Source organism: Sciurus vulgaris (assembly GCF_902686455.1).
Source record: "Sciurus vulgaris genome assembly, chromosome: 8".
Taxonomy (NCBI): domain Eukaryota; kingdom Metazoa; phylum Chordata; class Mammalia; order Rodentia; family Sciuridae; genus Sciurus; species Sciurus vulgaris.
This window is the reverse complement of record NC_136468.1, coordinates 90938138-90962594: the sequence shown is the minus strand read 5'-3', so window position 1 is coordinate 90962594 and position 24457 is coordinate 90938138. Positions and strand designations below refer to the sequence as shown.

General features: G+C 36.6%; 1 protein-coding gene across 3 annotated transcripts in view; it reads right to left on the bottom strand.

Annotated features, from left to right (window-relative positions):
* PLEKHA8 (pleckstrin homology domain containing A8) overlaps positions 1 to 24457 on the bottom strand; it is a 67981-nt gene that overhangs the window by 38906 nt on the left and 4618 nt on the right. For 2 of the 3 annotated variants that reach the window (XM_079152119.1, XM_079152120.1), the window contains exons 2-9: positions 12505 to 12621; positions 10563 to 10718; positions 8886 to 9010; positions 5942 to 6100; positions 4933 to 4973; positions 3287 to 3444; positions 1105 to 1255; positions 639 to 724 (exon numbers count right to left, since the gene is read on the bottom strand). In XM_079152119.1, coding sequence (XP_079008245.1) covers positions 639 to 724; positions 1105 to 1255; positions 3287 to 3444; positions 4933 to 4973; positions 5942 to 6100; positions 8886 to 9010; positions 10563 to 10718; positions 12505 to 12621 — 993 coding nt within the window. Of the gene's footprint in view, positions 1 to 638; positions 725 to 1104; positions 1256 to 3286; positions 3445 to 4932; positions 4974 to 5941; positions 6101 to 8885; positions 9011 to 9927; positions 9991 to 10562; positions 10719 to 12504; positions 12622 to 24457 lie in introns of those variants that run through there. The other variant, XM_079152121.1, reaches the window with a different exon arrangement.

Genomic DNA, 24457 nt, shown 5'->3' with positions numbered 1-24457 from the left:
GTAGGTCATACAGCAAAGTTCAACACATTAGTGATCCCTGGTATTACCAATTTTATATTAAGCAAATTTGAGCTTAAGCAAATTTATATATGTAATATTTTTTTAATCTTTGAAAGAATGTTTTTACTGGTAAAATATTTTTTTCATAATACCAATGAATTTGAAGGCCAGTTCCTCAATTACTTTCTCTTTTAGGTGTACTTTCCAAAAAGCAGAATTCTTATTATTACACTATTCTAGGTTCACTATTTGATCATAATTACAAATGAAATTGAAATGAGAGTATGCAATAATGCTTAAGGCCATACATGTTTTATTTTACATACAGTCCAGGATATTTCTACTGCAAAATAACTGCGATTCTCATATTATAAAAAAAAAAAATCCTTATTTAGTGCCATGTTTTTTGCATGTTAAGGTATTTTTTTGTTGATTTTGCTGTTTAAAGGGCCCCCAAATACAGTGCTGTTAATGTACATAAGCATAAGAAGACTGTTATGTGGCTTATGAACAAAATATGTATTTCAGATACATTTCATTCAGGTATGACTTAATAGTACTGTTGGTTGTCAGTTCAATGTTAAGTAGAGACAAATTCTAGAAGCTAATGAATAAGGTAACTGCAACAATCTTCTTACCTAATACTGGAACCACAGCATAACATGATGCCAAGAATGCTTCTGTGGGAATGCCACTGTCTTCCAGAAGTTCAATGTCACTAAAGCTAAACAATTTGGTGATATGGAGATTGAAAATACAACATCAGTACTCTGCAGTTCAGAGACAGTTTTAGAAACAGTTGCTTTCTACAAGGCAAACCACATGGTCTGATTTCATAGAAATGCCAGTGAATTTTTGTAATTATAAAGTGGTTCATTAAAATAATTTTCCAAAGATACTCCACCAAAGCAAGCTAAAATTTGTTAAGATTAGACACAATCCAATTCCTTCTCATTCACTTTTAAGGTAAATAGTAAAGCAGATACCTAATATACCATACTCTGTTCTCTTAGAACACACCATCACCCAAAAGGACCACTATGACCGATTTTACAGAAGAGAAACTGGTGTTCAAGTGTCAGAGATTTTAGAGAGAGGTAGTACCTGGTGTTCATGGTACTAAAGAAAGTTGGGATAACTTCTTTGCCTTCTTCCCAGAGGGATTCTGGAGAGCAACTTGAGGAATCTGATCCAGACTGTGCTAAATCATTGTCATTTCCCAGGTTTTTCTCTCCATTTTCCTTCATTATTTCACCTTGGAATGCAAAGTAGAGGATACCTATTACTAACTCATTATACACTTATTATAAAAATACAAAGACATTGGTGTAAAAATTTCTGGTACATTGGAAAAATGTAGAGAAATAAAAATTAGTGAAATATTTATTACAAACAAAAAATTGGGCTTAAAGAATTGACTGGTATCCTGCTTGTTTTCAATGAAGTGTTTTATGAACATTTCATTATTTAATATTCTTCAAAAACTTGATTTTTATGACCACGTAACTCTGCATTATGACCATGTGAAGGACATTTTGGTAGTTCCTAAAATTTTACTATTATATATGTAGACAATCCTCAGATGATCCACATATTCTATTTGTGAATTTACCTACTTATAAAAACCACATGTAATCCCCAAATCAATATTTGTAGCACTTTTTCAGTCATTTGTGGTTATATGCAGAGTGGTGAAAAACTTGTCACCTAATATGCACATTCCTGGCTGAGATGGAACAAGGTGATGTTCTGCCTTGTTTCAGTTCTCATGCTATAAACAAATATCTTTATTTAGTGCCATGCTGTTTGCATGTTAGGGTATTTTTTGTTGATTCTGCTGTTTAAAAGGCCCCCCAAATACAACACAGTCTAGTGTTGTACATAAGCTGTGATGCAGTTTATGGGCAAAATATATGTTTAAATAAGCTTCATTCAGGCATGACTCAGTGCTATTGGTTATGAGTTCAATGTTAATAAATCAACAATTACATATTTAAAAAGTGTCTTTAAACAGAAATACACATAAAACATGGTTATGTATTGATGAGTTGATATAAATGTGACTAGAGGCCTGCAGAAAACTAGCTCTGTATTTCTCTTATGAAAAATAGAACTATTTGCAAACTCAGTGTTTGCCTTACTTTATAAAACAAATAAGAATTGACTGCAATGTCATAATGAACATTATACATCTTTGATAATTTCTTAAAGACAAATTCCTAGAAGTAAAATTATTGGATACAAAATATGACAATGTTCTGATAAACTGATAATTTCTTAAAGACAAATTCCTAGAAGTAAAATTATTGGATACAAAATATGACAATGTTCTGATAAACTTTTGTTCTGTCTTTATCATTTACTTAAGAGATAAGACTTCAATGTTGTATGCATTACTTTTCTTAAATTAACAACTAAGAATTTTTAGGATTTGGAGCTGGGAGTGTAGTTCAGTGGTAGAGCACTTGCCTAGCACATGTGAAGCACTGGGTTTAATCCTTAGCACCATACAAAAATAAATAAATTAATTAATTAATTAAATAAAGGTATTGTGTCCATTTACAACACCAAAAAACTTTTTTTTTTTTTTAAAAAAAGACATTCTAGGATTAACATATTTTTCTTTTCTCCCAACAACCTGAAAAAAATTGGTCTCTTATTTCAGGACAGATTTGGGAAGAAATGTTTTTTAAATTGTATTTTTGAATTATTAACAAGCACTTAAAACAGTTAAAACCTTTAATATGGTTTATCTCTGCTCTGAAGAGTGAGTTTTAGTGATTAATGCCAATGAAATTAGCTAATTTAAAAGCAATGTCAGTGCCTTGAATTGGGCCTTAAGAAGAAAGAAAGGACTGGTGCTTGGTGAATTCTGACACCTTCAGACCCACCAGAAACCAGGAGAATGAAAACCTGAACTTCCCTAATTTCATACACTTTTAAGCCTGACATTATAGTCTAAGTTCAAAAGACTTTCAGACATACTATGAAGGGTCAATGAAATACTCATACCATCTAAAACTGCTCACTGAAGCCAATGAACATCCCAGCTAAGAACACTAGGCAGGAAACTTCCTCTTTGTTTTCTCATCAACACTGCTCAAATGGGATGGCAGAATGTTGTTCAGTCAGGTGACCTGTCTTACTGAGCGAATATGTTCTTTAAGAAATACCCAGCACACTGCCTTGAGGCTAATCCCTATCAAGTGTCACATCACGGCTATAAATCAAAACCCCAAATCTTCTATTGTTCAGTGTTTGTTTCAAATTTTACTTTTGTTTTTACCTGTTATATTATCCTCTGTATTTTCTTCACTTGATATGCTGCAGTCTATCTCTGAAGATTTTGAATATAAGGAGCTCTTATTTTTCTTTAGGATATCTTCATCACCATTTATTTCCATATTTAAAGATCCATTTTCACAAGTGTTCAGTTCCATTTGCCTAAAATTTTTTTATAAAGAAAAAAACCAAAAAGTCCAGTGATTTGGTCATAGGTTGCCCAGGCCATAGGTTAATTCTGAGGGATGGGGGAAGGGTTCACAATCACCAAATCCTTTCAACATTGATTAAAAGAACTGTTAAACAAAACTTAGCCTCCCACAGACATCAAGGCAAGTATCTGTGGTAGAAATCAAAGAGTCACTAATGGTTCTTCCTGTACCCTGAAGTGTACCAATCTTTCTGTCCCTACCAGCATCAGGAAATAGTCATTGACAGCTCTCTGGTTTCCAATCAGTTTTCTCCAGGTGCCACATTTAACACTTTTCGACCTTCTTCAACTTCCTGCTGGGAGGCTTTTTCTCAACACCACTAACCACTTCCAAATGTTTGCTTAGCGGTTATTGTCTAGAAGCCACATGCTGGGGTCAGCAGAGAGTATTCCTTAACCTACATCTCAAGGAGGACCCAAACACATCTTGAGGGATCTGTCACATTTTAGGGTAACAGAATAAGTTATTCAACATTCAAATGAAATAACTATTTCTCTCTGTTAATATCTTATTATAGGGAATTATACTTAGCCAAATTAGAAATCAGAACAAAAATATAAAAATAACAGGAAAGGATTCAAGCTACAGTAACTCTAGGAAAAGCATTTGTTATTTTCTAAAAACCACTATTTCAATCTAGCAATTAAAAATATGGGAGTATGCAGAGGCAATACCTAAAAAATAAAATTAAAAAAAAATCTACAGAGAGGTTTCTAGTAGAAAAATTTAGAAAACTAGAAACAACCAAATTGGGAATAATTCTTGTAACAAAGAAGTAAAAAACAGTATATAAACATGCACTATTAAGTAATAATTTGAAAGGACAAATATCTGGATTATATCAATACATGGGAATGCTATATAACATAAATAAAGACCCGTGACTATGTAAAATGTGTACCTTTTTTTGTGGTGCTGAGGATGAACCCAAGGCCTCACACATGCTAGACAAGTTAAGTGCTCTACTGCTAAGCTACATCTCCAGCCCAGAGTGTACTTTTTTTTAAAACTTTTTTTTTTTAATTGAAAGAGAATTTGGAAGAATAGAAGTAGATTAGATTTTGATATTAAGTGAAGTTTTCAACCTATAAAATCACTTAAGGTTTTTTATTTCTAAACAAAACAGAATAACATGTTTCTGGATAAAAGCAAATATTAAGTCAATATTTAATTCCTCTAAAAAAGAAGATCTAACCTTCATTAACTCCAGAAAGATTAAAAAGTTACTGAATATTATCTATATCCTAGAGCAAATACCAACACTTTCCCATTAGTGCTAAAGGTCTGCATTGCTTCAGGCTCACCCAAAAGAAGAAAGTCTGGTACACCTCAAATCACAAGAAAAACCAACATAAGATCAAAAAATCATTCCCTTTTTTTAAACAAAGAATAACAATAACTATTTTTTTTTTTTGAAAGAAGAAAAAATGTTACATACCTTTCCAATGAATTGTGAATTGGTACAACTGGATGTTTCATCTTTAAAAGAAGCAAAGAAATAAAGTTTATTTCCAATGGAGCATCATTTAGAATTCTATAACACACAAAAGTGGTAAATATGACCATAACATAATACCACCCCACCTATCAGTAGTCATTTTAGGTCTTCCTAAAATGGAGTTGATACCAACTAGCCCATCTTATTAAATCAAACACAGGTACCCGAATTTTTAAGGAAAAGAAAGGTGGCCTTTTTCAAAGTCCTAATTATCAGAGCCAAAGTCCTGGTGAGGAGGTTTCTTTGAAATTTCAGTTATGCTAATTAAATGTTAATACACAGCAAACTATGGCAAAGTATTGTTACAACATATGAAGTAGGAAGGTAAACACCAGGCAATCCCTTCCCTTAAGGTAGCTTCAACAGAGAACAGAGCTAAAATAGGGAGATATGAGAAAGGAGGAACCCTTAAGACAACCTAGGAATTTTGGGAAGATGAATAGGAGCTGTCCTGGGAAAAAGTGAGATGGGCATTCTCAGAAATGTGAAACAACATAAAGGAGTGGGGATGATGACAGGCAATACACTCATGCCAGGAAATGTTAGGAAAAGAGGCTGATGATGTGAGAAGGGGCTAAAAAGTTTTGTCTTAAACCTAAAGGCAATGAAGGAGTCACTGAAAAGTTTAGGTAAAGCAGGCCAATTTATACTGCATTAATAGAAATATTGTCAGCTGACTGGAAGAGTCAGGTTGAAGGTAGTAAGAAGGCCACCACAATTCTAGGCAAGACTCATTTACAGGGGGGTTGGAGAGAAAGGGCTAAATTAGAGATATATGTGCACATGTGGTCAAACTGCCAAAAATAACTTACTAGATATGGGGGACTGAGGACATAAAAAAATTAGAAATAAAATAGTCCTCTAAAAAGTCTTCATCAGTCACTAAAGGATATTACTTTTCAATTTTTCGTTATACGTTGATGCAGCCAAACTGAACTAGACTTTTTACCTTGCTGGACTTGAGCATGGCCAGTTGCGGTGATCCTGGGGGAGTACGATAAAGCAGCTCAGAGGTGAAGGCTGCATTTGCAATCTGCATGCATTCTTCCAAGGTCTTCAGAAAAGTATTGCAGGTCGATTTCAGCAGAGTTCCCACATCAATTTCCTCCTACAAAATTACCAAAGTGGAAGACTCTTTTTTTTTTTAAATTAATTATTTTACAGACTGCATTTTGATTCATTGCACACAAGTGGGGTACAATTTTTCGTTTCTATGGTTGAACATGATGTAAATTCACACCATCTGTATAAATCATACATGTACATAGGACAATGATGTCTGTCTCATTCCACCATCTTTCATACCCTCGCCCCTTTCCCCCTCTTATTTCCCTCTACATAATCAAGTTCCTCCATTCTTCTCTTACCCCCCACCCCCATTATGTATCATCATCATCCACTTATCAGAGAAAACATTTAGCCTTTGGTTTTTTGGAATCGGCTTATTTCACTTAGCATGATATTCTCCAATTCCATTCATTTACCTGTAAATGCCATAATTTTATTCTTTATGGCTAATATATACTGCATTGTGTATATATACCACAGTTTACTTTATCCATTCATCTGTTGAAGGGAATCTAGGTTGGTTCCACAATCTAGCCATTGTGAATTGAGCTGCTATAAACATTGACGTGACTGTGTTACTGTAGTATGCTGATTTTAAGTCCTTTGATATAAACTGAAGAGTGGGATAACTGGGCCAAAAGGTGGGTCCATTCCAGTTTTCTGAGGACTCTCCATATTGGCTTTCCAGAGTAGCTGCACCAATTTGCAACTCCATCAGCAATGTGCAAGTGTGCCTCTTTCCCCACATCCACGCCATACCTATTATAGCTTGTGTTCTTAATAATAACCATTCTAATTGGAATAAGATGAAATCTCTAATTACTAGAGATGTTTTGTCTTGCCAAAAAAGACAAAGTCCAACTGTGTTATGCCTTTATAGATTTTTATCCACAAAATAATAATAATGTACCCACTTATTTTGCTGAACAAACATGTGTGTCAATTATTTAAAAATAATTCTGAGCTAGCCCAATTTATCTATTTACCATGCACAGGCCTCATGTTCTATTTTACCCTTCACACTCAACCACTGCTCCATATAAAGGCAAGAACTTCTTTCTGCTCAATAACATTATAAGAGCACTGTGCCAGGTGCTGGGCACAGAAGTACTGTGGAGCTTCCAGTAAAACAGATCATCTGCTTTCAGTATGGAAGAATCCACAAGGTTTCAACAATTAGAATTCCTTTAAAAACCTAATTGATTTTTTTCCTGTGAGAGTTTATTTCTTCAGTGTAAAGTTTATTTATTCAGGGTATTTTTCTTCTGGATATTGGTATTAGTAAGTTGTTCTGGAAAATGAGGCCACACACTATCTGGAGAATCAGGAGACATCTTAGTGGTCTCTCTATTTTTCTCGCCTTTGTATGTCTAATAAGCTCCCAGGTGATGATGTTGGTTGTGGACAATACTGTTCATAAACAAGTTCCCACAGCACTTCTATGAGCACTTTCTTTCTTGAATTAAAGACTGCTACATTCACATTTTCCCTTCTCTATAAACCAAGGCTTCTCTACTCAGCACCAATGATATTTTGGGCTGCCTAATTTGGGGGGCCTGTGTGTACAAGGGCAGGGCACATTTAAAGATGTTAAGCAGCATCCTGGCTTCTACCCATTAGATGCCAGTGGTACTCTTTCAATCATGTTCTAGACATTACCAAATGTTTCCTGGTGGGCACAGCTGCTCTGAGTTGACAATCACTGCTCTAAACTACAAACTTTGTAGGAATAGGACTAAAGTGGTTTTTGGTCCTCCCTTCCCACCCCCTGCCAGCAAAGCATCTATACATAATAGGCAGCTGATGAATAAACGAGAGAGCCCAAAAGGAAAGTGAATGAAAGTAAGTTAAATGGCCTTTTTTTTTTTAGAAAGACCTCAAAGCATGTATTACTAGTAGCATGGTGTTCTATTACCTAAAAAAATGAATTAAAACCACTAAATAATCTGCAGATTCTTCACATTGTAGATATCAGTTGTCAGATTACAACTTGAAAGCAGAGCAGAGATGCTCTCTGGTTTATGTAGGTCATTCAATAGCTTAACACAAGAGAGATCACTTATGTTTCAAGGTAAGTGAATGACAATTTTATTAGTAAATGTTAAAAAATGCAATTCTTGCTAATGATAGAGAGAAACCAAACTGTGTCTTCATCTCTGAAAGTACTGGTCTATTCCAAAAGACAATATTTACTATTGATATGTAAATTCCTGTCACTCTCATCAGAGATGACACACTGCTGACAGACACTATGCTGACATCTTAGTAGACACAACTACAAAATGGTTCTGCAAGACAGGTAAGATTCCATTTTTATAAAGGATGTAAAGTGGGGCAAGACATGGTGGCACATGCTGGTAATCCTAGCCACATGGGAGGTTGAGGCAGGAGAACTGCCAAGTTCAAGGCCAGTCTGGGCAACTTAGCAAGACCCTGTCTCAAAATAATAAAAAGGGCTGAGGGTGTGGTTCAGTGGTAGAGCACCCCTGAGTGCAATACCCAGTACCAAACCAAACCAAACAAAACAAAACAACAACAACAAAGTCATGTAAACTGGGGAGAAACATACTTTAGTATGTCAGTACTACAGGTAAAAGTTCCAAATGTTATCAATTAATTAATCCTGAAGAAATTCCAGTAAGAAAAACTATATGATCCCACATGCTATAATGCATACATTTCTGTGTTGAGTTGTGGTACTTTTTCTCCTAAAATAGTAAATACCAAAATAGTCAGGGATTACATGAAAATAAGCATCACCTGTAAGCAATCTGGTGCTATTTTTCATGTATACTAGCAATAATATTACTAAGATAATATTTTACCTCAGAATTAGAAACACCAGTTGTGGTCACTTCTTTTGTTTTATCTACTTGCTGAACAAGGAGGTCACAGTAGAGTCTTAGTTCCGACATTTTGGTTTTCAAGTTTTCAGTATTCTCAGCAAATTCTAAATAATGAAATGATGATAATGTAGTTACCAGAATGAATAACCAATTTCCTAGTTAGTATTCTGTATAGAAGTGGAATATATAACCTGTGCCCTAAATCAGAGGTTTAAGTATGAATTACAGATCTGATAGGCAAAGATTTAGAAGCAAGAAAATCAGAGAAGGGACATATCCAGTTTTTTAGTAACATGCATTATTTCTTCAGACACATTAAACAATCACTAGTACAAAAAGAGGGTACAACGTTTTGTCTGAGCCACTCCTATCACTACTGGGAGCATAGTTAGGGTTCAGAGTTTTAGTCTCCGTTCTGTAAAACAGTGTTCTCCCTCTGCTTAAGATGGGGTCAGAGCAATCTACCTGCTATGGCACTGCTCTGCTATTAACTGGGAAACAAAGATCTGTAATGTCCAATTACCACCAAGAACACTGCTTATTATTCTCTCTGAGGACTGGTTCACCATGCTACCTGTCAACACTAATTGTACTCAGCCATTATCAGCAAGGCCATATCTAGCCACCCTGGCACTGAGGGTTCAGATAAAATTACTACCACCTCTCTTCCCTCTCCATGAAAATGTTGCATATTACCACCTGCTCTGAGTCAAAGCTGACAGCCCCTAGAATTTAGCATTAAAATAACCAATAAAGGGGCTGGGATGGTAGCTCAGTGGTACAGTGATTGCCTCACACATGCAAGGCACTGGGTTCGGTCCTCAGCACCACATAAAAATAAATAAAAATGCTGTGTCCGTCTACCACTAAAAAATAAAAAATAAAAAAAAAAAAACAAGAGAAAATTTTACTAGGTCTACATGAAAAATGAGACATATCTGCTACAACTGTCATCAGAAACACTGCCTGATATACTTCTTTTCATCCTCTTCTCCCAGTCACTCTCTTCAGTTATGCATACACAGCTACAAGGCTGGAACAACAGCACCCAGGACTTAGGTAGTAAGCCCTGATACTCCTGCCCCTGTAGAAAAAGAAAGCTGCACCACGGTTCTCAGGAGGCCTAATCATGTCAAGTTAATGAGTATCAGTTAACAGCAATCTCATGATTAAGCATCCATCCCACCTTAGGCAGAGGTAAGAGACAGCAGGGTATTACTATTAGAAAACACCCTGAACCAACCAAAGTATCTCTGGCTCAGTAATTCTTCCCCAAGGTCAACTTTGTACGTGGTAGGACCCTACACCATTTCATATCACTAATCCTCACATATTAAGGTAGATAGGACCTCTTTTTAAACAATAAGGCAATTGAGGCTCAGAAAGGCTAAGTGATCATGCCAAGTTACACAGTCAATAAACTATGAAGACATCATTTGAATATAGTTGTGTCTAACCTGAAAGCCTGCACTCTTTCCACATGCCAAGAAAAAAGCGTTAGGTATGGACCCTGATTTAAGCTCTACTGAGAAACACAGCATTTAAGTGATACAAAAAGTTGCCCAGGTGATCAGGGCAAGATAACAAATAACAGGAACCCAGAGATGCCAGTAGGTTATTCTAAGGTTCCCAGATTAAAGTTCAATCCATACTTGCCTTTCTCCTTCTGGGTCCTGCTGTCTGTCAGGCAAGCCTTGGCTGACCCCAGGGCCACCAGCCATCGCTGTCTCTCAGCTACACTTCTGGCCTTCAAGTAGAAATACTGTTCCCCAGGGATTATCAGGTCCATGCGCGTATTATCTACAGAATGAACTGGGAGCAAGGCAGAAGGAAGTCAGAGACCAGTCTAGGTAGCCTCCACCCTATCTTTTTTTTTTTTTTTTTTTTTTTTTTTTTTTGAGTCATGTATTTTAACTTTTGGGTTAAATTGATCATTTATCAGAATTGAGAGGGAATCTTTCTTTTTAGTTGTATGTGTGTAAAGTATATTACTTTAGGGCCCAAAAGACTTGCATGTTATAGTTTAGATGTGGTTTGTCTCCAAAAGGTACATTTGTTGGAACCTGGGTCCCCAGTATGGTGATATTAAGAGACAGTAGAACCAGTGAAAAGTGGAACTTAATTTAAGTCACTGGGAGAACTACCCTCAGAAGGCATTAATGTAGTTCTCATGATACCCTGGCCAGTAATTGCAAGACGGCTGTTATAAGAGAACAAAACCAGCCCATTCCCAGTCTCTCTGGCTTCCCATTTCACCATGTGATCTCTTCCTCTTGTACAAGATCCTACCATGATGTGATGCAGTTAAGGGGGCCCTTGCCAATACCAGCATGACACTCTTTGGACTTCCAGCCCCCAAAACTATTAGCTAAATAAATCTCTTTTCTTTATATATTCCTAGTCTCAGGCATTTTGTTAAAGTCACATAAAACAAATTTAAAAACATGCCAGGCACGAGGTGCATGCCTGTAATCCCAGTGGCTAGGGAGGCTGAGGCAGGAGGATTTCAATTTCAAAGCTAGATTCAGCAAAAGCGAGGCACTAAGCAACTCAGTGAGACCCTGCCTCTAAATAAAATACAAAGTAGGACTGGATATATGGCTCAATGGTTGAGTGCCCCTGAATTCAATCCCCAGTAACCTCCCCTGCCACCAGAAAAAAAAAACAAAAAACATGCCAATGAGCAAGGGTATGTTCTTTATATTCCTGGTTTTATTGGGAAGCAATCAAGAACACAATAATTTTTTTGTCTTCTACTTCTCTTGACAAGTCAGACCAAAAGTGTAAGAATTCCCCCACAGGCAGGTTATGGTGGTATTTCATATAACTTCAGCTACTTGGGAGGCTGAGGTAGGAAGATATCAATTTCAAAGCCAGTCTGGGCAACTTAGTGAGTCCTGTCTCAAAATAAAAAATAAAAAAGGCTGGGGATGTAGCTCTATGGCAGAGCACCCCTGGGTTTAATCCTCAATACTACACATCACATACACACATACGCATGCACACACGCATGCACACATGCACGCGCGCACACACACACAATTCTCGCAGAACCTTTTAGAAGAAGAAATACAAACCACATTTTAACCACATTCTCCATCCTTCCTCCCCAATTCTCATCTGTTTTTCTTTTTAGTCACATATGATCATCATTTTTCAAGATTCCAAAACCAAGACATAAAGATGTATGCCAGTCTGTTAGACTTTTGCTTATTTTGAGTGCTAAGCACAGACCGGGCATGGGTATGAATGCATGCATATGTGTGTGTATATTCATCTTGTTAAACACAGAAATGTTTGATGCTGCAGTAAAAAGACTTAAATAAGTTCTGCAAATAGCCACTGGCCTGAAGTGGGCAGGTGACTAAAGAATGAGGGCTAGCTGATACCTTTGTTCTCATTTATTGTGACCACCTCTTAACCAATCTCCTTGCAAGAGTTGGCTGCAATTTTAAGTTGTATATGCAAGCCTTTCCTTTGGGACATAACACTACATAGCTTGGTCTCTACTGCAGGAGCACAGAGAAAAGCAGGTAGAAGTTAGTGCTTTATTTTTTTCTGGAAGACAGAGAAAACTAGCAAGCTGCTTATTTCTCACCTTGAATTTCACAGACTGCCATTTGGATGCTCCCTTTGCAACCTTTCCAGGCATCTTCAGGAGAATCATAATAGGATAATATTCCCCCACAGAGAAGGAACCATCGAGGCTGCCAACCTGAAAGCAGAAGCAAGAGCACCACAGTAATTAATGCCTGCATGTGAAGTGCCTACCTTGACACAGAAAGTAGGGCCTAACATAAAATACCAGGTCTCAGTGGAAAAGAGCCTTTTATTACAAGGGGAATTCTAAGAGATGTAGATTTTAAAAGACTTGTATGTTTGCTTTATTTTTGTAAAATTAAAAACAGAGGACTCCCCGACCCATTCCAGGCATATTTTTAGTCACATGAGGCACAGAAGTCTGGAAAGATCAGTAAAAGGTATAGTGATGATTTTCTCGGTAACAGGATTCACAGATGAGTTTTATTCTCTTTGTTTCCCTAATATAATACAAGTAATGTGACTTTTTTCCCCCAGTGCTGGGGATTGAAAGCAAGGACTTGTGCATGCTAGGCAAGTGCTCTACCAACAGAGGAACACCACTAACCCCTTAGTATATGACTTTTAACGTTTCTAAAGCAAATATTATTGTGCCCTGAACATTATTGTTATCACCTCTCTTGATTAAGAGAAAACATCCACAACTTAAAAATGAGACAACAAAGATAAGAATGCCCTCTCAACAAAGATCATACAGTATGTGGACCCGTAGCCTGCCTTGAGTCTTAACAACCCTTTGCAAAAAGTAACTTCATTGAACTTAACTATTTAGTATTTAATCCATCAAAACACACCGATCTTAAATTATTCAAGGTTTAACACCAATCATGTCAATTTTACAGAATTTAGGGACAAAGCACATACAGTAAAAACAAACATCTAATCCTCTTTCACACGTTATATCCAAACAAATAAAATTTGTGTATTCTGAAATGGTTCTTCATAAAATGTCATTTCTAACTATCTCTGCATAAGCCTTTTAGGTCTTTGTTCAGGCATAGATTTTTTTTTTCCCTCTCTCTGAAATGCCATAATAGCCCTTTAGGGATATACTTCTCTCATGGGATTGTACTGTGGCTCATGCAGCTGGAGAGAAAGTCAGTGAGGCTATAAGCAGAGCCCCAGGTCCTGCGCAGGTACAGACATCTGATGGACCCTTGGGAACAGCACCACACAACAGTGGGTAAGATACCAGCTGAGGTCCAATTGAAATCTGTTTATTATATTATATACAGGGGATTACTGTATGTTCTGGAGCATCCCTGGGCTACGATTATGATTTGGGGGACCTACAATTGTGATCAGAAGGCAGATTGGTCAGTACTAAACCAAGTGAGTCAGATGGGCAGGCAAGATGTTCCATTTACCACCTTCCTTCATCAGAATCTGCTTTTCTAGGAACCCAGAATACTGAGGCCTGCCCTCACTGTCGCTCACTTCCTTAAACAAAACTGAATAAACACTAATTTTCAACATCTACTCTCCCATAATATTTGGACTGAAATATCCTACCCCATAACCCTTTCTCACAAAAGAAAAGTAATCTTTTCTAAAGCTTATGGCCCTCTTGTCACATTTTATATCGAGGACTTTCTTCTTAGGGAATCTAGATCCTTTATTGGATGTCAAAAGCCCTACGGCCTTAAAATTTCCACACTGATCTAAGTCGGTCCTTATCTTGCAAACCTTTTGGGATGAACCTGTAAATTTTTACTTCAGAAAATGCTGCTTCTTCAACATGGCTTCAAATTCAACAGAAACTCAATCTTGAAGGCCACCATTTTTGGCACAAACATTGCAACCTAGAAAACCCAATCCATCATCAGATTATGTTCTTTTTTTTTTTTTTTATTGTAAACAAATGGGATACATGTTGTTTCTCTGTACATGGCGTAAAGGCATACCATTTGTGTAATCATAAATTTACATAGAGTAATGTTGTTTGATTCATTCTGTTATTTTTTCCCTTCCCCCCACCCCTCCCACCCCTCTTTACCCTCTATACAGTACTTCCTTCCTCCATACTTGCCCCCCTCCCTAACCCTAACTCTAACCCTAACACTAACCCTTCCCTCCCCCCCATTATGTGTCATCCTCCACTTATTAGCGATATCATCCGTCCTTTGGCTTTTTGAGATTGGCTTATCTCACTTAGCATGATATTCTCCAATTTCATCCATTTGCCTGCAAATGCCATAATTTTATCATTCTTTATGGCTGAGTAATATTCCATTGTATATATATATACCACAGTTTCTTTATCCACTCATCAATTGAAGGGCATCTAGGTTGGTTCCACAGTCTGGCTATTGTGAATTGAGCAGCTATGAACATTGATGTGGCTGTATCAGATTATGTTCTTATGTAGAGTCAGTTGCCCTGGAATCAGATATTATTGATGTTTTAGCCTTGTGCAAGAGAGTCTGATTATTTATACATTATAAGGTATAAATACACTATAAGGTATAACTACTCTGCCCTCACTGAAAAAAACAAACAAACAAACAAAAAAAAAAAAACCTGCTTTCCCTGGTAAGAACCTGGTAAGTGGAAGAGATCTTCAAAAACCCTTAGTCCAACCAGTGCATTCATAGATAAAGAAATCTAACCCAGCACACTCAGTATTTTATATTGCAGTGCTAAGAAGAAAACTGTCTACTCTGCCCCTTCTGGCACAAAAGCTCCCATACCTTGGCTCCTCGTTTCCAGAAAGCTACCCTGGTATAGAACCAAAGCATCTTTATAGTATCTTTTCCCTCACAATTCAACTCCCATGACTTTGGCTGGTGTGAATGCTCTCCAAATCTACCACACCTTTTGTAGAAGACATTCAGAGCATCCTCAATTACTGTTTTGTTTTGTTTTGAGTTCTGGGGGTTGAACCCACACCCACTTGCATGCTAGGCAAGTACTTTACCAGTGAACTATACTTTCAGCCCCTCAATTACTGTATTTTATCAAATTTTATTTGTATTAGCATTTTCCAGAGAAAAAGAACCAACAGGATGAACGTTCATATACATATAAACAGATTTATTATGAAACACTGGCTCATATACAACTTTAGGTTAAGCCCCAAAATCTAAGTCAGCAAGCTACAGACCCAAAAGAGCCAATATTTTAGTTTACAATGAAGTCTAAGGTCCCAGTTCTAGGCAGTTGGGCACGAGTTTCCTTTTATTATTTGTTCTAGTCTGCAACTGACTGGTTGAGGCCCATCAACACTTGAAGGGCAATCTATTTTACTTGGTCTATTAAATCAAACGTTCATCTCATCCAGAAACACAGATCCATTCAGCATAATGTTTAGTCAAATGTATGGGCACCTGTGGTCCAGTCAAACAGACACATAAATTTAACAATCATATCATCAATTTTAAGACATACCATTATTTTATGTAATAAGAAAGAAAAAAGCCCTGCCAATTAAACAACATGGTACTGATCACAAGATACATTAGTATTTCAATGTTGACACGTAGGGAGAAAGTGTCTTAAAAATGAAAAAAATGTATTAAACTCAGAAAACTGAAAAATGCTAAATGGCCTTCCCTCCACGACAAAACACAGCCACAGGAAGTTTTTAAAGTAGTTAGTAAACTATAATAGTAACTGAAACAATACCTTCCTTATAACAGGTTCTATATTTATCTAGGTGAAGTTATAATGGTACAAGGGGAAGTTCAATACATCACTATTTTATTCTGTAGGTTGGAACTATAGAAACTGTGATCAAGAAAACACTTTTCTGCAAAAAGTTCCTAGAGTTTCCAAAGCACATAAAGAGACCATAGAATTCTCATTCTCATTAGACAAGATTTAAATGAGAGTGATAGAGAGTCCAGATTAGTACTGAGATAGCTCTTTTGTAATGTGTTATACTGGGCAAACTGGAATACAGTCCAGCAATGAAAAAAGCAAAGAAAAAAGGGCATGGATGATAAAGAGGCCATTCATCTACTTCTTGTTTTTAATTTATCTGCAGTTACCTTGGAAATGATAAAATATTAAAGGTAACAAAAGGGCACATGAAAACTGTGAATCAGTACCAGTCCCTGCTCCCTTAGATTACCACTGGACTAAGAAAGCTTCCTATTCAATCCCCACCCTCTTTATTGCTATCCTCTATTAAAAGATGGAATGTGACTGGGCATGCATGGTAGCATACCTATAAATCCCCAGGAGGCTGAAGCAGGAGAATCTCAAATTCGAAGTCAACCTCAGCAACTTAGTGAGGCTCTAAGCAATTTAGTGAGACCCTGACTCTAAATGAAATATAAAAGAGGGCTGGGGATATGGCTCAGTGGTTAAGCACCCCTGGCTTCAGTACCAAAAAAAAAAAAAAAAAAGATGGTATGTGATATCAAACTTCCTGCTTGAAAGGATTAGACAGGAAATAATAATAAGCAGAAAGAATTTTAGATCATATCAACTACCACTGCCAGGTATGGCATAAAGGAAAACTAAAAACATATAAATGATTTCATACACTTTTTATTATCCTGGATTATTTCACTATAGAAAGTATACATGACATTTATTTATGGCAATTCACCATCCACCCAGCATACTTCTATTGCTGAAAACCCCTTCTCCACACTTCATCCATGTAGTTTGGGGTGGGGTTGAGCAGCTCCAGCCTGGCCTCAATGACACTCCCAGAATGGGCAACCAGAGAAAATGCTGAGACATTTACTTGGACTGGGGAAAGACAGAAAGAACTAGAGACAGTCTCTTTTTTTCTTTGGTCTTAAGGATGTTTGCCTGGAGCTGCTGGCAGTGATTGTGCCATCATATGAGACCTAAACATGATTTGCACATAAAAAGAAAAAGGAATTGGGGGGTTTGGGGGGCAGAGGGAGAAAAGGGCAAAACTGAATGACAGTGATTGAGTCCCTCAATCACACTGTTATGCCTGAAAGTAAGATATCCTTTGGTACTTTTCAATTAAGTAAGCCAATAAATGCCCCTCTTTATTTTAAGACTGTGTGACCTGGGTGTTTTCTTTAAGCAAAAGAATTCTAAATTATCATATAATCATCTCACTACATATACCAAAAAAAAAAAAAAAAACAAAAAAAAAACAAAAAACACTTGACAAAAGGTAACCTCTTTTCATAATAAAAAACACCCAACACTAGGGAGAGAAAGGACTCAACCTTAACATCTACAAAAAACCCACAGCTAACACATATGATGGTGAAAAGAGAGGATCTTACCTCCTAAGATTAGAAACAAGACAAGAATGTTTGCTCTCACCACTTCTATTAAACACTGACTAGAGGTTGTAGCCAGGGCAAGTAGGCAAGAAAGATGAAATAAAAGACATTAATCCAAATTGGAAAGGACAGAGCAAATCTAGTTCTATTCACAGACATTCTTCTATATATTTTAAACAAAAACAAACTCATGCCATCTACTAAAAACAAAACAATTAGAAACAAGTTCAGCAAGACATTATATATAAATATCAATTTTATTTCTACATAGTTGCAATAAACAATCTGAAAATGAAATTTAAGAAAACAAATCCAGGCGCTGGGGTTGTAATTCAGTGGTAGAGTGCTTGCCTAGCATGTGTGAGGCACTGAGTTCGATTCTCAGCACTGCAAATAAATAAATTTTGAAAATAAAGGTTCACTGACAACTAAAAAAATATTTAAAAAAAAGAAATCCAAAATAATAATAATCCAAAAATAATATACTATTCAGTAAAAAATTAACAAAAGAAGTGAAAAATATAAATACTCTGAAAGAGACAAAACATCCTCAAACATTATTAATGAAATTTAGAAATATCTGAAGATCATTATTTCAAAACTGTTACAAGCTTGTTCTTTTCTCACATAGTGCAAATATCTTTCTACAATACCATGAGCAACCACTTGCAAAATTTACTAGAGACAGAGTCATATTATGTTGCCCAGGCTGGTCTTCTACTTCTGAACTCAAGTGATCCACTTGCCTGAGCATCCCCAGCAACTGGGTAACTGTGACTACAGGCACCTGTCACTAAACCAGAAATGATTTTAAATTCAAATAGTGTTAAACAATATGTATTTTTTTCAATGAGCATAATTTTCTTCAAATTATGCACTTATATTTGGATCTAAATTGGTATTGCTCACGTTCATTTTGTACTAAAATTTCTTTGTTATTCCCAACAAAAACTACTATTTTAAAATCAAAATTTCTAAATAGAAATGTTCTTATTTCCTAAAGAAAATGTGACTTATGAGTCACACCACTTATGACTAAAAAATACTGTAGCTTTGCTTCTTTTTTTCCCTCCCAGCAGCCTTGTGACAAGTAGTTCTTCCAAACACATCACTATAAAGGGGGACATATGGACTCCATTACATAGATATGGAGAGCAGGCTGTGCCCTGTTCAGTTGCTCCGATGTGTAGAACAGCAGTTTTCAGGCTGTGCTTAACCCTGAGTTACTCTACTTTATGAAGCAGTAGTTTGCTGTGAATTATTTCATTCTGGATACATGCCAAGGTAGAATGACTGTATCCCTTGTTTATACAAGTAAACAACCATCAGCTGCACAGTATAATCTTAAGGCACAATCTGACAAATTAATTGTGCTATTAAAAAATGAGCACCTGTAAACGTTTCAAATTAAATCAGAAACACTTGAATACATGGGTATATCAAACCCATATCAGAGAAACCAGGCCTATGAGCTTATCGAACACACCAAACAACCAACTGATGCTATCCCCTCACTTGAGACCCATAAAAAGAGAAACACCCCAGGACTGGATGGATACCAGTGGCACACCAACCAATCTTCAGATCATCAAGTGAATGCTTTGGAGATTGACAAACAAGGAACTTCCAACTCTGTCCTCAGGTAGGGGTGAGGCTCAGCTCATCTCCATCTCATTGCTTGACATGGCCCACCTTGAAAATGCTTGCTGTCCAGATGCTGGTCTAAAATAAATTCCACACCCTGACAGCTCTGTGCCCTGAACAAGTTCTGATCGGTTCATAATCTTCTCTGCCCACCTGCAGTGACATTTTTTGCATTTCTCTCCTTTGCCTTTACTCATTATGTCCTCCTGAAACTCTGTGACCACTATTAACCCTTTCTTAGCATTTCTGTAACCTATATATCATTATGTAAATTGTTTTTTACAGAAACTAATAATACTGGAATAAAAGAATATGCTATTGATTCTATTGCCCAGCTCATAGCTACCAAGTGACCTATGAGTACTCAATACTTGGTAAACTACAACCAATGAGTGATATAGCTTGTGAATTTATTGTTATTCAACAAATTCTGACATTGTGGAAAGACACAAACATTTCCAGTCCATGTTAATGGCACAGCAGCTTGCTCATGACAACAGATACTTAAAATATTTTAAAATTTACATAAAATAAAATTCATTCTTTGGCAAACCATTCCAAGTTTCAATAAATGCATAGTACTCTAGTAAGTACCACAATAATCAAGACACAGAAAAATTCCATTACCTACTACTCCCCAAATTCCCTTGTGCTATTCCTTTGCTGAAATACTCCCAATGTTTTTTAAATGCTTTCATTAGTGTATTACAGTTACACATAATAGTTGGGTTCATTTGGACAATCATACACACATAGAATTTAATTTGCTCCATTTCAGTCTCCAGTGCCTCCTCTTTCCTACCCTTCCTCCCCAGGGTGTATTCTGAGACAGGATCTTACTAAATTGTTGGGGCTGGCCTCCAACTTGCAATCCTCCTGCCTCAGCCTCCCAATTAGCTGAGATTATAAGCATGTACCACTGAACCCAGCAAAACCTACCACTTCAAATTGCAGAAAAGCACAGTTATCGATCTACTGTGACCCCTGACTTCCATCACTGCACTGGTTTCCAAAGTCCAACCTTGGAGTTCAGTCACACCTCATGGCATCAGAACCTCCCTCCATCTCAGCTTCCCTAGTGGAGCTGGACAAGGCAGTGGATAGCAAAGACTTGGATTCCTTTGCCAGGTCAGTCAATAACATTTTTACTATAGCTAGGGAAGAGGGAAGAAAGAAGAAACACCCCTCATCGTAACATGTAGTAACCAAGCATTAGCTAAATTACAGACTTCTAACTTACATTAATTAATACACATAGCATTTTCTGAGCAGTTATAATTCGCTAGGCTGGGAGAATAGAGAAAAGAGGATTCTAGCCCTCAAGAATTGGCAGTCTAGTGGGAAGTCATGTTTACAGATGGTGAGGAGACTATAATTATGATTATAGGAAATTCTCTTTAGAACCTTCTGTTAGAGAGTGCTGTAAAATCACTTCTATGTACTCTGGACAACTAAACTGGGTATTTTTTTCTGGAACGTGTTTCTTGTATGTCCCACCAGCATCTTACTTAGAGTCAGGAAAACTTTGGTTCAAGTTTAGACTTATAACATCCACATGTGCCATCATGAGCAAGTCACTTAATTCCTTTGGGCATTATTTGCCAATTTATAAACAGAGAGATGAATGCTTACACTGGCCTCAGATGTTGAAGGACTTAAGTCCGTCCAAGTCAAATATACAGGCCAATATACAGGGATAAAAGCAAAAGGACATCTCCAATGTTGAGGTGGATGACTAAAGACTTTTAACATTAGAGCCTGTCAGAATGTGCCCCAAATTTGCCTTTAAAATTCCAGTAAAGGCAAGAGAAGGTCAAAGTCGACACCTAACCTCCTCTAGGGACCAGTTATATGCAATGTACTCCCTCTAAGCCATTGCCAAGTCAAAATCACAAAATTTAACTGGAAGTGCATTTCATTCTTTGGAAGAATTTCCACTAGATTACAATCTCCTTTAGCTCAAAGATCACATTCTACTCCAAGCAGAATCTCCAACATGCATCCAGGGTCTGACAAGTGGTGCTCAATATTTCTTGAATGAATGAATAAAAGAAAAGGGATACTAGTCAGTGTTGAAAGTAGATTGGTAAAACCATTTCTCTGGCATTTAAAAATCAACACAGAGCAATTTTGTCTTGGATTATACAGGAACAATTCTATCTAAAGGACATGGAGTGGATTCTCAAGCAAATATTTTGCATTCTTTGATGTGACTTAATACTGAGAAAGGTCAGTCCTCTCTCGTGAGTACTCTCTATGTATTTTCCATTATCTCTATCTTTTCTGGTGCTGCCGTACAACTCACAGGCAAACTTGAAATTGAATCCAAGAAGAGAAACACCCAAGCATCACACTATTTTTTTGGACATGCCCTCCCTGTTGTTTCATTCAACTATTTTGTGTACAACAATAGCTCCAAAGTTTGATTTTCTGACTGTCTCAAATCTATTCCTAATGGAAAGTAATGATAACAGGAAGTGGTAAGGATAAAACACTGAGGGTGCAGCCTAAGAACAAAGATCCCCAGTCTTCACCACTGCAACGAGCATAAAGGAATCTATGGATCATTCCCAGCATCTGACCATATCACACATCAGATCAGAGGGAAAACTAGTGCCACTTTTGATGGGGTGACAATGAGACCATGGTATCACATCTCTTAAGTTCCTTGAATTATTAATTTTTTCTGAAGGCAGAAGCACAAACCAGTGGAATGTGAAATTACATGATCTATAATTATGAGTCGTCCAAAGAGAATCATATGATTGTCACATAACTGTAGAGTCAATTCCAAATTTTTGATGGCTTATTTGGATCTTTTCCTTTAAAATTTATAAAGCTCTGATTTCCAAAGGGAATATTTAAGGAATTCAGGATATATATAGTCTCAGAAGTCATGAGCCACAGTTTCCACAGAGAAAGCTGAATACACAGACTGAATTTTCCAGGCATCTTTAATCAAAACAATTATTTAATTAACCTATCCTTAGTGAACTATGTACCAGGCAGGTTCACATATCGATATTCATATCGATTTCATCTTCTTAACAAACCTAGGTATGCTTATTATTATTGCTGTCATTTTAAAACTGAAATTCAGGCAGATTAAGTAACTTGGTGAGGGTGGCAGCACTAGAAAATAGTAAAGCAAAGGTCTGAACTCAGGGCTGAGTTCAACCTTTTGCACGTAAACACTTCACTATTCTGGCCTGTAACTCTGTGTTATTAGTTTGCTTCTTTAATGATCCCAAATGTTCACGTAACAAAGGCTTGGACCCCAAGGGGGCATGTGAAAACCCGCAGGCATTACATTGAAGGAGACTGCGGAACCCTGGTTCCCTCTTGTTTTGCTTACTGGTCATGAAGTAAGCAGTTTTGATCTGCCACATGGTCCTACTATGACATGCTGCCTTACCACAGGCCTAAAGCAATAGGGACAATCAATCATGGATAGGAACCGCCAATACTAAAATAAACCTTTTCTCTTTATATGTTGATTTCTCAGGCATTTCATCATAGTATTGGATAGCTAACTAACTTACTGTCACTAAAACCAGGAATTCCATGGGTAAAAGTTAACCACCAGATAGCTACACCTGAAAGAATGAACTCATGCCAGGCACAGTGGCCCATGCCTATAATTCCAGTGGCTCAGGAGGCTGAAGCAGGAGGATCTCAAGTTCAAAGCCAGGCTCAGGAACTTACAGAGGCCCTAAGCAACTCAGTGAGCCCCTGCCTCTAAATAAAATACAAAAAAGAGCAAGGATGTGGCTCAGTGGTTAAGCAACCTTGGGTTCAATCCCCAGTACCAAAAAATAAAAAATAAAATAAAAATGAACTTGTACTCCAACCTCACATCACACATCATACACAAAAATTAATTCAAAATGGATCTAAGATCTAAAGGCAAAAGCTAAAACTATAAAAGAAAGAACACAGGACTAAAACTTCATGACCTCAGATGAGGCAATGGTTCCCTAATATATGATACTGAAAGCATAAGCAATAAAAGGAAAAATTTTATAAATTGGCCTACTTCAATATTTAAAATTTCTGTGCTGTAAATGATACTATCAAGAAAATGAAAAAAAAAACCTACAGAATAAAATACCTGCAAATCATGTACTGTATCACAATCGTATATTATATAAAAAACTTATATTTAGAATAAAGAGTTCTTGCAATTCCACAATGAAAAAATAACTCAATTAACAAATTGGCAAAGGATGTGAATAAACATTTCACCAAAGAAAATACACAAATGGCTTAAAAGCAAATGAAAAGATGATCAATATCATTAGGAAAATATAAATCAAAACCACAAACCATTTCATACACACTGATAAGCTATAACAAAAAAAATCAATAATAAGTATCATCAAGGATGTGAAGAAACTGAATCTTTGCTAAAATGGTTTAACAATAAACCATTATTTGGAAAATAATTAGGCAGTTCCTCAAATTGTTAAACAAAGAGTTACCATATGACTCAAAAATTCTATTCCTAGATACATAGCCAAAGAGACATGAAAACATAAAAACTTATACATATTCACTGAAACGCTGTTCTTAATAGCCCCCCAAAGAGAATAACGTAAATGTCCATAAACTGAAGGATGGATAAGCAAATGTGGTATACATATATACAACAGAATATTATTTGGCAATAAAAAGGAATGAAGTAATGCTCCAACATAGGTAAACCAAAAAAAAAATCATGCCAAGGAAAAGAAACTAAAGACCACATGTATGTTTTATAATTACATTTATACTAAAATAGGCAAATGGATGCAAACAGATTAGAGACTGCTCAGAGAAAAGGGCAGGGTATGTGAGTGATTTCTAATGGGGTTTCTTTTTAGAATAATGAAAATGCTCTAAAACTGTGGTAATGGTTTGTACTCTGCATATATAAAATGGTCAATTTTATGGTACCTGTATTATTAAGAATGGTCAATTTTATGATACCTGTATTATTAACTCAGTAAAAATGCTAAAACTACAACAAAAAACATTGACCAGTAGTTGTATCCTGTTCTGAATCATGCATATTCTAGATGTCTTCCTGGCACTGTTTACACAGCACAA